This window comes from Mixophyes fleayi, chromosome 12, assembly GCF_038048845.1.
Source record: "Mixophyes fleayi isolate aMixFle1 chromosome 12, aMixFle1.hap1, whole genome shotgun sequence".
Taxonomy (NCBI): domain Eukaryota; kingdom Metazoa; phylum Chordata; class Amphibia; order Anura; family Limnodynastidae; genus Mixophyes; species Mixophyes fleayi.
Genome location: NC_134413.1, coordinates 50,691,013 through 50,708,246, shown reverse-complemented (window position 1 = coordinate 50,708,246; position 17,234 = coordinate 50,691,013). Strand labels below are relative to the sequence as shown.

Genomic DNA, 17,234 nt, shown 5'->3' with positions numbered 1-17,234 from the left:
AGAAATGTTTTTCGGTACAAAAATACTTTTATCAGTGTGTATGAACATGAGTGTATATTGTGTAATAATAACACACTGTTTTTTTTTTGTTTTTTTTTTTATGTATGGACACTTTGAGCGAAGAGTTATTCAAAATTCAGGATTTACAGATAAGCTGTTTGACTTTCCTTTCTTTATATGGTACTCATTTCTTACATGGTTGTGATAGAGTGCTTATTGTCACTTCACCAGGAGGCGCCTCTCTTTCTTTTATAGATTAGTTATGTTCTTGTGTAAACAAACAGGACTTCAAAGGATGGCAGCCACCCGGATTTCACTGTTAAAACATATTGATTGAAGTTAAGACTTTATGTAATAAAAAAAATCAGTTCCTTTTCAGGACTTTTGAGATATTGCTGAAGGTATCAAGTGCCTGATACTACACATCTCATATGTTTTCTGGGTTAGTTTTAAAAAAAGATAAGAAAGACCTAGATAGTTTGGTATCAGAACTTAAAATGAAAGATAATTTGACATCAAAAGAGAAACATGCTATGCAAAAACTAATAGATAATAAAGATAGTTATTAAAAAGGCAGATATGTGTGGAGGACTGGTGAATTTGAATAAAACGGACTATGTAAATGAGTTGTGTAGATTACTTGGAAATATGCACTTAGTGGCCATTATATTATGTTCACCAGCTCATTAATGCAAATTTGTATTCAGCCAATTATGTGGCAGCAACTCTGTGCATAAAAGTATGCAGACATGAGTTTCCGTTGCTGTTCAGACCAAACACCAGAATGGGGATGAAATGTCTATGACCATGGAATGATTGTTGGTGCCAAACAGAATTGCTTGAGTGACCTAGAATCTACTGATCTCTTGGGATTTTCATGCACAACAGTCTATAGAATTTACAGACAATTGTGTGCAAAACAAAAAACATTCAGTGAGCGACAGTTCTGTGTGTGAACACGCTTTGTTAGGTCAGAGGAGAATTGGCAGACTGGTTCAAGCTGACAGTAAGGTGGCAGGAACTCAAATAACCATGTTTTACAACAGTGCAGCCTCGGACTGGCCCAGCGGACTACCGGTTAAACCACTGGTAGGCCCGGCTACCGTACGGCCACACCCCCTTTCACCAGTGGGCGGAGCTTACCTGGAGGCCCCTCACGTCGTCCCCGCTGCTCAATTGCGATCGCAATTGAAAGATGACTGGCTGTCACTGACACATGTTCCCACGCTGCTGAAGGGAGAAGAGCAGAGAGGCTGCAGCGATCAACTTTTGGGTAATTAAGTATATTTTAACCAGTTGTTTATATTGTTGCATATTTGTTGGCAGGCTGAACTTTCCAAACATCTTGACTAAGATAGAAGTATAGTATAACATTAGCTTCGCTAGTTGAAAAGGTCCTCGGTGTGTGTGTGTAACCAGGAAGGGCTTCTCTTACAGCCTAGGGCTAACTTACAATCCTTAGAAGTAATGTGAAAAATTATAATATATTGCCTGTAGGAGTTGTGTTTGAAGAATATTTAGAAGAGAGTTGATTCATTCTACGTTGTGTTAGATGTTTACATCGCCAGATCACTTGGCTGAATGCATTATGGGAGCCCCAGAATCATATTGTCTGTACTTGGATTATATGAGAGAAGTCTGTTCACCCTGTAGCATCCCGATTGTTTAATATAGTTTCTGTCCTGTTAGAGTTTTAAACATTGGTGTTCAGAAATGCCTGGAATTCAGTTATTACACCGTTAATGGCAAGACCCGTAGTGGATGTTGAATGGGTATGTCATTTTTTGCTAATAGAACTTGAGGTGTCTTTGATTTTCATTGCAGAGTAGATTGTTATACACCAATTGTCTCAAACTAGCTATGTGACTTTTATAGGGGTGGCATAACTAATGAAATGCAAGAAATAAACTGACATTGTTGTGGCAAAATCATAATACTGTTACCTATAAACGTCTGCTTCAGCCATGTTTCAATATAGGTAATTATACTACATGGATGTTACTGAAAGTCCGTGATTGAGTGTGAAATGTCCCTGTGTAGGTGTTCTAAAACATACGGGCAAATCTAACTGTGATTCTGCGAGGATGAGTGTTTCTGTCGTGGTGACTAGTTACTCTGAAATCACAAGGAGTCTTTATATACTGCACTAAGATGCTATCTGTCCTTCGTGGACTGACCACTCCCCCTCGAGTGTCTGGTCCAGCCTCTATGATGGCTGACCACACCCCCTTTGGTGGGCCCCTAGTGTTGCATTCCCCGGTGGGCCCTTCATGCCCCAGTCCGACACTGCAACAGTGTCATGCAAATAAGTATCTCAGAATGCACAGCACATCGACCCTTGAAGTTGATGGGCTACAGCAGTAGACCACACTGGGTTCCACTCCTGTCAGCTAAGAACAGGAATCAAGGGGACAGTGGGCGCATTGTTATAATATCTGGTATGACTTTTCTCGATTTCAACTGTGAAATGCAGATGTTAGTGTCAGAATTTAGTGTAAAGAATTCATGGATCCATGAATGATCATGGATCATGGTGAATGATTCATGGATGGATCCATCCATCCTGCATTGTGTCACAGGTACAGGCTGCTGGTGGTGTAATGTGGTGTGGGGAATGTTTCCTTGACACACATTGGACCCTTTAATACCAATGGTGCATTATTTAAATGCCACAGCCTATTTGATGAAACCTATACTAACAGATTCTTCCAAAAAACAAATAATGTTTAAAAAAAGTGTGAAGTGTTAAAGTTCCTAACAACAAGTTCTGTATGATAAAATCTGAATTGATGAAGTTACTAAGTAACTATTGAAGAACATACTGTTAGTTGTAAGTAAATACTGTAACAATATAAGTATTTTGCAACTATAGAGCTTAAGGCATTGTCGTTATATTTGTTATCTAACGGTTATATTGTTCCTGTTGACTTCACTATGTTGATAAAAGTGAATTGAAATCCAAGAACATTTAAGGAACATTTGAAACAAAATAGATTCTAATTCGGGCTTTAGACACTTTATTGAAACATAAATTAGAAACTTGAGTGCTTGAGATGTAAAGCCATTGAACATTTGGTTTTAGGAAAAAAGGAGATGTACAAGTTAAACTTGCACGGAGAGAAATGTATTGAGTTTATTGTTTAGGAACTCTATCTCCTATAGGGTTAAAGGCCAATTATGAAATGGCTTCCTTTCTGATTTATATGATGTTTTGTACTTTTCCTAATTCAATGTATTTTAAACTATTTCTTAAAGTGTGTTTGTTACTACTCTTTGTGCATATGCTTCTGAGATGATAAAAGATTATATTGTGTTAATGCATAGTAAATTACATTGTGGTGTTGCTATCGTCTCTTGGGAAAAATGGCTTGTGATTTTATTATACATGTATAAATATATTTATACAATAAATAAATTGAAGGAAAGCTTGCGCCCCTGCTAGCCTTCAATTTTAACCAATTTAATCTAAAATATTCATAAACTGCACCCCCCCCTTCAGCATTGTGCCCTGGGCGGTGGCACAGCCCTTGTCACAGCCCTGTAAAAACTGTATTATTATTTACACAGTAAGTAATATTGTTTCAAATAGGAAATGTTTTTAAAATGTTTGTAGTTATCAATGTATTAAGTTTAAGATTTGCAGCTAAAGTATGTTTAAAATGAGATCTACTAGCGAGAGCCTGAGGGCATAAGTTTGAAAAACAACTGTTGCATACTTGTGCAGTGGAGACCGTTTTACCTATTGTGCGTTTTGTTCTAGCGAGGTCCTAACCCTTTAATCAATCACCTATGACGTGACTGTTATCTTTGTAAACACTGTATAAATTCCCACTGTGTTAAATGTACAGCAAGCATTTTGGATTGAATCTTCATGCTATTATTAGCTGTTCGCCTGCACCTGTATTGGTGGTAGTTTTGAATTGTCTTTGGTTGCGAATAAATCTTTTTGTGCTTTGGAACCACATTGTTGGGTCGGACAATCTATTAATATTCTTTTAATAATGTGTGTATCTGTATGTATATTTTGTGTATGTATATGTAATTGGTTAGGGATAGATATATATAGCCTGTTTTGTAATCTATTCCTAATCCTATTCCTAATCCTGGGGCATCGGATACCCAGTGAACATTACTCGGAATAACTCACAGGACTGTGAGGTTAAGTTGCTGGCACCCTGCTGTTTCCATCTTGCAGGGACTGTTCTTCTTGCATGCCTGTTGTGTGCTGAACAGGGTAAGAGTACACCCACATAGGGATTGAAGAGCTGATCTAAGATTGGAACTGGAAATGCTTTTATCTTTTTATAATGTGGTAATAAAGATTATCTGTCCATTTTTAAGAAAATTCCTTTAATTCTTTCCTTTGAATGAAATATTTTATTTCAATCTATGATTGAAAATGTAAAGGGACAACAGAAATGTTCTGTATAAATGTAAAAGTGAATAACTCCGATAAATACTGAGGAAAAAGGAGTTTTGTTTCACACAATCAGGGCTCTTTTTTTTGAATGAGAAGACTTATATGTAAGATTGAATTATAATTGAATAACATCTGGAAGTAGGTTTAAAAGAGTTAATGCAATATTGAAGATTTATGAGTTAGTATACTGAATAATAATTAGCACAACTTGCACTATGATTTTTTTTTTCTTTCTTTTTTTTTTGTATATGTGATTCTGGAAAAAGAGGAATTAACATGCCTTTTTGTAATAGAAAGCACACAGCATCTGAATAGAACACTGTTCACATATGTATACTGAATGTAATTTACACTTTTGTAGTATTAATATTATACTACAAGCATATAGTACACTTTATTTGTTAGTTGACATTTGTGATATTGGTGTTTTTTTTTATGCAAACCTAAGGCGTATATTGCTGCATGTGGAGGTGGCGCAAGTGAATAGAAAAAATTTCTTGTTGTTTTGTAAGTATTCCCAATCCTCTTTACATCTTTGATTTTCTATGGTGATTGAAGATCATTCTTGAATGTATTTGTATTTCAATAGCTTCCGAAATCCCAAATCGGAATTTGTTTGATTTGTCATTCTCATTTAGTGAACTGTGTTCGGTGGATATGCTCATTCTTTGACAATTTTGAGTAGGAAATTGAATAGCCACTTTTTCACAGTAGTTATTTTTCTGAAGACCTGTATTTACTGTTGAGTACCCATGCAATGTGTATTGGAGTACTGGTGGTGGTGCCTTGCATGTGCAATTTTGCTTACCAAAGCCGCCTTGAGAGAAATTAGAATGCTGGTCTTGTTTGTATTTGACATTTTTCCTGAGGTTATATGAGCAGTAAATATATTCTCACTGTTCAGAATTATTCAGTAGGTTTTCAAATTGTCATTATAGGCGTTTCAAACTCTGCTATAGTATTGCATTTTAGAAAACCACAAAGATAATACAGGTACAAGATTTGATGTATTGAAGAAAAGTATGTTAAATCTGCTTTCTTTGAGGTTTGGAGCGCCAGCAGTTTCCGTAGCGCTTTACAATTAGAAACAAACAGTAATAAAACAATACTGGGTGATTCATATAGAGAGGTAAGAGGGCCCTGCTCGCAAGCTTACAATCTATGGGACAATGGTGTGATACACAAGAGTAAGTGCTACATCATATTGAATATATGTCCAGGTAGAATGCAAAGGTTACAAAGTATTTAGTGGGCAGCTCCGTCACACAACTATGTTGGTCAGAGGGTTGTTGTCTTGTGTTAGCCGTGTAGAGGGTGGTAATAGGGTAACTTAGGGAGATTAAGAGGGTGGTAGAGGAATATTATAAGCTTGTCTGAAGAGATGGGTTTTTAGAGAACGTTTGAAGACCAGAGGAAAATCTTGTGGTGCGAGGGAAGGAATTTCATAAAGTGGGTGCAGCCCGAAAAAAGTCCTAGCACATGTGTGCTAACACTCCTGTAACCGAAAATAGGAGAAGTGATGAGAGTGGAAGAGAGACGCAGATCTTGTGCAGAACGGAGGTGTCGAGTTGGGATATATTTTGAGACAAGTGAGGAGGTGTATGTCGGTGCAATTTTGTTGATGGCATTGTATGTTAGTGGAAGAATTTCATATTGGATTTGTTAAAAAACAGGCAACCAATTTAGAGACGGACAGAGTGACTCGGCGGACGAAAAACAATTTGCAAGGAAAATCAATCTAGCTGGAGTGTGCAAAATAGATTGTAGGGGCTCGAGTCTGATTTTGGGAAGACCAGTAAGGAGGGAATTACAATAGTCGATACGTGAGATAGTGAGTGCATGAATTAAAGTACCTTTAGTTTTTTGTTTTTTTAATTCACCTGCAGTAGCTGGGTGACATTTTTATGACTGCCACCGCCGGAATTTTAAATCCTTAATTAATTAATTGATTAAATTCATTTTTAATCATTTTATGTATTATTTTTACTATCTTCTGACACTTCTACCAGCAAGTCCACAGCTGCCTTGGCAAGTTGGGTGCAAGTTGGTGCTGCTTGTCATAGCATGTTTGAGGAATGGGTGTTTCATTTGGTATTTACTGTAATCTCTTTGGACTTAATCTTCTTTGCGTTTTCACATCCACCTTTGCATTGTGTTTGCAGCTGTCTTGTCTTTATCTTCTTTCACCTCACTGCCAATCCTGCTAAGGTGAGTTCTTACCTTAATTAGGTTTGGAGATGGGACATCAGCCAGGGTGTTTGCCTGCTCCAAGTGCCATTCCAAGTTGTCCTGAGACTAGTCAGGCTTGGTATGTGAGAGAGAGGAACATTGACTGCTCTCGCCTGTGGGAGCTCTAGCCTTGGCCCAGTCTATTTTGGAGCTTATGCAGCTTACCACAGGTGGGAAAGAGAAGAAGTGTGTAGGAGGGGCACTCCGAATAGGTCTGCAAATAAAATAAATTAAGTTTATAAGGTATGCATTAAAATATAGTTTGGTTAAACAGGAGCGAAATATTAAAAGTACATATATAAGACAAACAAGTGTGGAAGTGAATTAAAATGCAAATACAATTTGCATTGTCTCTGCTATCTATCAGAATGCACCTGAATAAGTGCAGAGAATCCCAGCCTGAGTAAATGTTCCAGAGTTGGAATAATTACCACATAAGGTCAGAGAAACCTAGGGGTATTTTTAATAACATTAGGTAGTGTAGCCCAATATTTATGGCATAGATAAATTTGTCTTAAGATCGCAGGTATGTAAAAAAATCCCTGCCTAAATAGGTAACTAGGGAGTAATCAAGGAAAAATGTTTGGCTACCTACCAAACTGCACCATAATAAGTGCATTGAACGAGTAAATGCTCCAAAATTTGAATAGTTGCCAAATAAAGTCTGAAAAACCCCCAAGGTATCTCTGGTAGTCTTAGGCAATATAGCCCAATAACACTGGCATCATATAAATGAAAGAATAAAGTATTTACAAATCCCCTATGATCGCGGGTATATGTGAAAATCCGTGCCTAAATTGGTAACTGGGGAGCGATCATAGGGAGAAAAGTGCTGGCTGGATGATAGCGAGTCAAAATGCCAATGCGCGTTTCGCTCTCTAGCTTTTTCAAGGCTGCGGCGGGGACGATCTAACAGCTCTTAAATAGCGGGGAAAGTAGGTGTGTTTGATGACAACATCCTGGGTAGACCAATCAGAGTTGGAGGGCGGGACAAACCATAGATTGACACTGAATGTTGGCCAATAGGGGGCGTATGATGTTAATAACAGGGAAGTCTACGTGATCATGTGTATAATACTTCCAATAGATTCTCGCGACTACCTGTTAATTATATAATCATATCAAAAAAGCGAAGTAAGTTATTGTGACCTGATTTCAAATGATATAACATTGAGATTATAATGCACAATTTGAAAGCCTGATTTAAAGATATTTATATCCATTACAATCATTCATCCAAGGTCCGATTGAAACCCTATTTAAACCTGAACTGATAAGCATGTGATCAAAATATACTAGGGTGTGAGATAGCAGGTCAAATTAGTCCAACCTAACATGCTTTTTCAAAGCTGCGGCGGGGACGATCTGACAGCTCTTAGATGGCGGGGATAGTAGGTTTGTTTGTTGACGACATCCTAGGTAAACCAATCAGAGTTGGAGGGCGGGACCAGACATTGATTGACACTGAATGTTGGCTAATAGGAGGCGTATGATGTTAATAACAGGATAGTATGCGATCATGTGTATAATACTTCCAATATATTCTCGCGACTACCTGTTAATTATATCAAAAAGCGAAGTAAGTTACTGTGTCCTGATTTCAAATGGTATAACATTAAGATTATGATGCACAATGGGAAAACCTGATTAAAAGACATTACAATCATTCATCCGAGGTCCGATTGGAACCTTATTTAAATCTGAACTGATAGGCATGTGATCAAAATATACTAGAGTGTGAGATAGCAGGTCAAATTAATCCAACCTAAAATGCTTTTTCAAGGCTGCGGGGGGGACGATCTGAAAGCTCTTAAATGGCGGGGAAAGTAGGTGTGAAATTAATCCAACCTAAAATGCTTTTTAATAAACTTAATTTATTTTATTTGCAGACCTATTCGGAGTACCCCTCCTACACACTTCTTCTCTTTCCCTCTTGTTTCAGTCTAACTTATTAAGTGTTTTGGGAGCACCCCCTAGAATTTTTCTAGGCAATTGCATCATATTCTATGCAATAATTAGATCTTCCTATATATCTGGTGCGGTCTCCATATCTCTTTGTGACATGTGGTAAGCTCGGTAGTAGCAGACAAAGTACTAGGTGAGTGACCCTTCATCCACTCTTGTCTTAGGGCGTTAAGGTCCCTCCTCTGCAATCACTGGTAAATTTTGTGCAGGAGTACCAAGTTCAGAACAGTAAGAGGTTTGAGGTTCACAACAGCTGTTTAACAGGAAGAAGAATCAGACCGTTTCCTTCCTCTCAGTTATAAGATCTGTTTTGTTATGCCTGGACCAATCCTGAAATTAGGTTTCAGGTCTCATGCATATTGCCGTCCCTTTATTCTCTCTCTATTGAGTTTCCAACTTCTGGGGATTAATAGGAGCCTCTGGCACCATTAGGGTGCCAGAGTATTGGTTCTCACACCTGCTTCAGCGCTTTTCTTGTTTATCTGTACCTGCATTCATAGTGACCTGGCTTACCTATTGACTTCCCTTTTGATTACGTTTTGGCACCTCATTACTTGTTCCCAGGGCCGGATTAACCCGAGGTCTAACTGGGCTATAGCCCAGGGGCCTCGGGCATCCAGGGGGCCCTTCAAAGTCCTCAGCAGCATTATTGATCGGGGGCGGGGGCGTCCCCGGCCTGATCAATGTTGCTGAGCACTGTCAGTGCAGTCCTCCGTCCCCGGCGCGCTGTAGTCTGCTTACTGAGGAGATCTCGCGAGAGTTCATGAACTCTCGCGAGATCTCCTCAGTAAGGAGCTTACAGCGCGCCGGGGACGGAGGACTGCACTCACAGGTAAGCGCTTTGGGAGGGGAGGCCCTCACAGGGACGGCGGGCGGCTCACATTGGGGGCCTCGCGGGGCAATGGAGGGCCCCTTAGCCCAGGGGCCTCCATTCCCTTAATCCAGCCCTGCTTGTTCTGGCTCTCCGACTCCTAGCTAGTTCTTCAACTCTTCTTCGGATCTTCCTTTGTACCTCGCTTCTCGGCTGGCTCTGACTCGGATTGATTGACTACACCCGTCCACTCTGTTACTATGCCAGTGGCTGACTTGGAGAACCGCGATCTGCGCACCCTCTTGCAGCGAAGTCCAAATTCACTCGCTGGGGTCCCTGTTGAACATTGGGGGTGCGTTAGTAACTTCTTCGCAGACCGTGACACCCAGCTTACAGGTAGCAAGTTTCTCTCCCTTAAGAAGTCCTGGGTGGGATGGGCCTATCATGTCAGTTATTCAACATACTCCAGAGGTGTCTCGGTGCTAGTTAAAATAAAGCTTAACTTCGTATTGCATCAGGTCCAGATTGATCCAGGGGGCATATATAACAGTGCTTTAATAATGGTCTGCCTAAATAACTTTTAGATTAATCTTTCTACACAGAGAGATCCCCCAGCACACTGCTATAGCCAGCAACAGATCTGCTATTTCTACTGTAGATAAAAATGCAAAAGTCTCAGTTACACACATTTGCAAATGTATGTTAAAGCCATCCGCCTCTCCACGGCACTTTTGCTAATAGGGTGGTCCTAACTCTAAACAATGGGAGTCCCATATATTTTGGCCATACATATGTGTTTTTCAATTAAGAATTAACTTACCAAAGAGGTACCCCAGAAGCCTCCAAATAGCAATCCAATGTCAGCACTCCCCCTCAGCTACTGACACCAACATGCCTCTCAGACAAATAAAGAAATGGAAGTTGCTCAATCAATTTATAGGCTATAGCAAGTGCGTGCAATGGTGGGGTTATCTTAAAAGGAACAAACACACAGAGACATCCCCCAGCACACTGCTATAGCCAGCAACAGATCTGCTATTTCTACTGTAGATAAAAATGCAAAAGATTAATTTTTCTCCATGCAACTAGTAGTATATATTGAGACATCTAGGTGTACAATATTATAGAAATTTCACTTAAACATAAATAGAGCAGCAGCACTATTTATACAAGTATTGAGCAATCAGACATGCCTATTTTTAACATATATAAGGGATAGGAGTCTGCTATTTATTGTTACAGCACATAGAATTCTTTCAATAATGTGATATAAATTGTTACAAGTGTAGATAGGTGTCTGTAATATTTATCTAGTAACAATTATTGCAAGAGTTACTTAAATAAGCATTAAGCTGATACATAATGTCTGTTATTAAACAAAGGTAACTGAAGGGAGACAATTACTTTCTATTGTAGCTTACAGCTAGCATGTGATAGTGGTCAATGACATCTTTTTGGTTGTTTTATCTTAATAAACCCTGTGATTGGCTAATATTTGGAGCAAATGTTTGATGTGAACAATAACCGTGACTAAATAACTTTGTAGATAACGTCCATATTACATACTTAGGGCTAGATTTACTAAACAGCGGGTTTGAAAAAGTGGAGATGTTGCCTATGGCAACCAATCAGATTCTAGCTTTCATTTATTAAGAGCATTCTACAAAATGACAACTATAATCTGATTGGTTGCCATAGGCAACATCTCCACTTTTTCAAACTCGCAGTTTAGTAAATATACCCCTTAGACTTATCACAGGGCTAACATCAATTACACATTAGATCTCACTTTCCCTACAGGTCTCAGTTATTTTATATTTTTCTTTTAATCATTTATTTTAATATGAACAATAAAAGTTAAATTTTTATTCTAGTGTGAGTGCATTTTTTTTTTTAATCACCCTTTGGATCATTTCTTCTTGAGCTTTCCTTTCCTCTATTTTCATCTAATAGGTCAGCATATACCCACTTGTCAATAAAGGAGTGCCTCACATAAGTAGTATTTCTCTCGTCTTTTTGTTGGCATATGTTTTTCTCAGGGCCCCATTTAATCACCGACAATATTGGTTGTCTATATCCCACCCCAGTACAGTAGTGACATCCTGTATAAAGGAGCAGCAATTGTTGCCACAGCCCCGGACACATCAGTTTTGTGTCTGGGGGACTTTAATAATGTAATAAATGTTAATGTGGATAGATAGGGAGAAGATCTTATGACACTCCCTAGTAGTCCAACTTATTTCGGGAAACTTATTGATAATATGGGGCTGGTAGACGTTTGGAGGTTTGGGATCCCAGATGCTTGACACTTTTCATGTCACTCCCATACTCGCCACTCCCTCTCAAGAATAGACATGGTCCTTGCATTACGTAGTCTGTTCCCACTGGTTTCTGGAGTCAAGTTCCTATCTAGGGGCATTTCTGATCATTCTCCAATTATGGCTGACCTCGACCTTAGGGCTGAGCGGGACTTACAGTTCTGGAAAATAAATATATATTGGTTGACCAGATTGGGTGGTAGTGCTGGCTTGGTGAGCTTCTGGGAGGGATATTTTCAGGATAACTCAGTGGAGGTTAGTCTGGCTGTGTTATGGGGCTCATTCAAAGCCTTAATGAGGGGTACCTTTATAGATGAGATTGCCTATTAAGTTTTTTAATTTCGGCTGAGGGAGGTTGATCTTGAACAGAGATGTAGGGACTTGGAGGTCTTTTATATTGGTACACACAATGTTAGTGATAGACTGAACTGGCTACAGGCTCAATCTGTCTGGTCCAACTTCTTATATGACAAGAATAGTCAAAGGCTTCTATTCTCAAGACATAATCAATATTTCCAAGCTGACATGGGGGATAGCTACTTGGCGTGCCTGGCAAGATGAGATGGACATGAGATGTCCACTAGGACAATTCCAGCCATCCTAGATAAATCAAATGTTAAGCAGTTTACAGAGACAAAAATTGCTGAAGTTTTATTTGAGTACTACTGTAATTTATATTCAGAGGAGGCACAATATATACCCACCCAGCTTGTCGATTATTTTAGAGGAGTTAAACTCCCGTGGCTGTCACTAGAGTCGGCTGACCTCTTAGACTCCGCTGTCACAGAAGAGGAAATTGCAGCAGTTATTTTGTCATTCCAAATCATAAGGCACAAGGTATTGATGGTATTCCAATAGAAGTGTATTAGCAATACAGTTGTTCATCCTCACCAGGATGATATAGCGACAAGGGCAGGACCCCACAACTGGACAATTTATTTTAAGGGATAGGGTTAGGCTTGCTGCTTTAAATTCATAAACCTCAATGTCTCTCTACTTTGTGTTGTAAAACGGAAGTGCCGGCATGCAGTCAGTTTGGATTTGATAGCAGTCTGCAAGGTAGTTTTTTCGGATAAGTTCTGTGCCTGTATTAATGTAAGTCAGCATTTGAACTCTGTCGTTATTAAAAGCATCGCATTAACGTACCCCACCCACGTCCTTTACATGTGTGGAATATCAAGTCCCAAAAGAACGAGACAGTTAAGCCAATGTTTTAAATATAAAGATTCTAGTCTGATAAATAAAATCTTTTTTGATGTAAATCCCTTGAATAATTAAACAACCATTCACAATATACATAATTTTTAGGGAAAGAATAAGGTTTTGTTCTCCTTTTAAGAAAGTTCAGGATTTCAAAATTGCCTAGAACTCAAAAAATATTACTGCCATTTATTTTTATTAATATTGTGAAGTAAGTTTGTTTTTCCTCATTTTATATAGGGCAAGAAGTTTGTCGGTAAAAAGAATGACCAAGACTGCTTTTCGGCAGCAAGTAAAATGACTATGGAAGAGGTTGATAATCTGTTTACCTTTGGCAGAGGGCGTCGTATGCAGATTGGAATTGAGATGGAGAAAGTGAGTATATTCTATGGTTGTATTGAACAGATCATTTACAGTTTCCTTAATTTACTATAGCCGTGATTCCTAGTAATGTAGATGACTTAATTTTGAAGTTGGACAATTATGTATAATTACCTAGGGTATTTCGGCAGGCAGATTTTGTGCTCCAAGATAATAGTAGTGCTCCCCCACCAGCGAATTTCATACCTTTGATCGGATCTCTTGGCCGCAGTTTAAAGGGAATAGGGGCCGGGACCAACTGAGGCCACCCCCGCTCTAAAAAGAAAGTCCAGGTCCGCCCCTAACTAGTGTTTGCCTCTGGTAATCTATTAGACTCCTGATAGAACTGGAGTAACAAGCTTCGAGGATAACAATTCATATACTTTGGCTATACTTGTCACCCTTAAGGAATAAAGTTCACAAAACCCTTCATGCCATAGGAGTAGATACTGCACTGGAGGCAAACCGTGTTTGTTACCTAGAATGCATGATGCCTTAAAGGGTTATTTATTACCAAAGCAGAATTATGCAGTATAGCACAGTGCAGCACCAATATGAAGTGCAAGCAAAGATGAAAAGAAATTGTGCCCTATTTTCATTCACGATGAACATTGTAGGTCCCAGAATTGAATATCTCTGCCGCCATTAGGCGCGTATAGATGACGCAACTCACGCTGGATTGAACCGGCCCCTCAGTTTGAGAAATGAGGCCAGTGTCTGAAGTAAAATTAGATTGAATAGCAATGAAAAAGAATTTAAAACAAACGTTTCTCCTTCATCCTTTCTGGGGGACACTGCTATCATGGGGTTGTATGTTTGTAAGCCAAAGATGGTGAGAAGTTGAGACAAGGTACTTAAAACCTGACTTAGAATCTGTTGTCCACAGGGGTCATAAAACCCTTATTTGCATTTACACAGACATTTCAGTTCTAACATCACAGGAAGGGGGCTGTGGGCCATGCAGCTTGGTTTTAAAAACTGCACTGTGACCCTAAGTATTCGTTCATTTTTGGGGAGTCAATCTTCTATTGAAGAGTGTCCAATTTTCTGTTTCTCCCAGCACCAGAAACTTGATTATATGTGAGTTAACAATTCTGTGTTTTATGCTTTTTATTTTACAAGAAAACATTGCATTATTTATTTGTATGCAATTTGTTAATTGTTTTATCTTTAGCATTGTGGATGTATTTTCCTTTTTAAATTAAACTCAATAAGTTCAAGTCTGTGTCCTTACAAATTCACGCAAGTTTGGTCAAAACGCTAAGTTGAAAACAGGGGAGAACATTGTGGTTTATGTTAACTATGATTAGTTTAAATTGTGATAGATTAGTTCTAAGGGAGAATCTAAGGCTTCCTAAATGAGAGGGTCAGCTCTTCATAAAAAAAAAGCCTTTGGTAATGGCATAGTTGATAAGGCAAAACTTGTGTGTGGCATAGATGGGTAAGGATTGAATCATTTTAGATAGACCAAGTGGTTGTTTTTTTTATTAACCCTTTGTTACACACACATCACGCATGCTCAGGTGAGTGCTGATCATGACACTGTTCTTTTTTTATTGTATTATGTATGGACACTTGGAGCTAAGAGTTGCTCAACATTCAGGATTTAACAGATAAGCTCTTTCCCTTATATGGTACTCATTTCCTTCATGGTTGTGATAGAGTGCTTATTGTCACTGGACAGTAGGCGCCTTTTTTTGTTTTTTGTTTTGTTATGTTCTTGTATGAACAAAATGGACTTCAAAGGATGGCAGCCACCCGGATTTCATTGATAAGTACTATTGATTGAGGTACAGACTTTATAGAATAAAAAAAATCAGTTCCTTTTCAGGACTTTTGAGATATTGCTGAAGGGATCAAGTGCCTGATACTACACATCTCGAATGTTTTCTGAGTTAGTTTAAAAAAAAAAAAAAAAGACCTAGATAGTTTGGTATCAGAACTTAAAATTAAAGATAATTTGACATCAAAAGAGAAACATGCATTGAAAGAACTAATGGATAATAAAGATAGTTATTAAAAAGGCAGATATGTGTGGAGGACTGGTGAATTTGAATAAAATATACTATGTAAATGAATTGTGTAGATTACTTGGAAATATGCACTTAGTGGCCATTATATTATGTTAACCTGCTCATTAATGCAAATATCTATACAGCCAATCTTATGACAGCAACTCTGCATAAAAGCACCAAGCACCAGAATGGGGATAAAATATCATCTAAGTGACTGACCATGGAATGATTGTTGGTGCCAAACAGGATTGCTTGAGTGACCTAGAATCTGCTGATCGCCTGGGATTTTCACGCACAACAGTCTATAGAATTTACAGACAATTGTGTGCAAAACATCCAGTGAGCGACAGTTCTGTGTGGAAAACGCTTTGTTAGGTCAGAGGAGAATGGGCAGACTGGTTCAAGCTGACAGTAAGGTGACAGGAACTCAAATAACCACGTTTTACAACAGTGCCATGCAAAAAAGCATCTCCGAATGCACAGCACATCGATAACAAGAATCTTAGGGTACACTGGGCACTTTATTTAAACAGTTGGGCATTGGTAAAACATCCAGGGGTAAATGTATCAAGGTGCGATTTTGCAAATCCAGCAATTTTCTTTGGAGAGTTGAAACTCGCAGATGTATGAACCTGAGATTTCATGTAAAATCGTCAGAGATGTGTTTCTGTTAAAAGAGCCATTTCCAAAATCGGTAGCGATCAAACTCCGAACTGTTTGCCACTCTAGCTATAGAAGTTCTCAAATGTATGAAGCTGCTATTAAGCAAACTCTGTTGAGTTTGCTTTAAAAATCGTTACATACAACACGCTGCATCCTAGCAGCGTGATTAGTAAACACATCACTGTTGCACTGTCTGCCTATAAAGCCGTAGGTGCCGGCAGCTGTCAAAATTGTTAAAATAGATAAAAGTTTTTTTTGTTTTTGTGGTTTTTTTTAAAAAAAAAACTGCATGTGGTCCCCCAGCCAGAGCACTATTAATCCTAGTGCTGCCAGCCTACTGCTGGTTACATGAAAATCAGGAAAAAATATTGCATGGGGTCCCCCCAATTTTCACTTAACCAGCACTAGGCAAACCAGCCTGGGGTGGGTGGCACTATAGCAGGGGGGCACGCGGAAGGGGTCCCCCTGCCATGATGACAAATCAACACCAGGCTGTGCAGTGCTGGGCTGGTCCCCCGAAAAACAGGAGCGAGCCCCCCCTCTAGGGACAACCAACCCAGTGCTGAAAGCACTAGGGTTCTTCTTGCACCCCCCCGGACAGTGGGTGTAAGGTAATAACGACGACATAAATGTTAAAAAAAAAACAGACGCCATTTTGTTTTGTGGAACTACAAGTACCAGCGTACTACCCATGGCAGCCAGGGCATGTTGGCACCTGGAGAACCACAAGTGCCAACATGCCCTGACACCCACGGCTGGATGGGACCTGTAGTTCCACAATACAAAATGTTAAAAAAAAACACAACATCCTCATTTATACCACATAATTTTATTAAAAATAATAAATCCCAAAAATACTCACCAGTGATGTTTTCATCTGTCGTCAGCAGCTTTTAATCCTAAAATGAGTTTGTACCAATTCCCAATTAAATTTGTATCCAAAAGTCCTGCTTGTAAATGTTTCAAATTAATATGTAATTCCAGTAGTCCATGCTTGGAAAATTCTTCAGTTCTTCTGGCCAGGAGGACCCCCTTGTTGATTAAAGTCTTCTCTGGAGGTGGGACTGCACACTTTAAAAAAACAAAACAAAACACTTTTATCTATTTTTAAAACTTTTGACAGCTGCCGGGACCTCCGGCTGTATAGACAGGGCAGTGTCACAGTGATGTGTTTACTAAACACGCAGGAAACACAGGAGAATTGGCTAAAGACGGGAGTGTTTGACATCGCAGCAAAGTGCCAGATATGACCA

At 39.0% G+C, this 17,234-nt stretch overlaps 1 protein-coding gene across 1 annotated transcript in view; it reads left to right on the top strand.

The window, feature by feature from the left end:
• CCDC9B (coiled-coil domain containing 9B) overlaps positions 1-17,234 on the top strand; it is a 270,324-nt gene that overhangs the window by 116,361 nt on the left and 136,729 nt on the right. Inside the window, exon 8 of the mRNA XM_075191871.1 lies at positions 13,184-13,318. Within this exon, the coding sequence (XP_075047972.1) occupies positions 13,184-13,318 (135 nt within the window). The remainder of the gene's footprint in view (positions 1-13,183; positions 13,319-17,234) is intronic.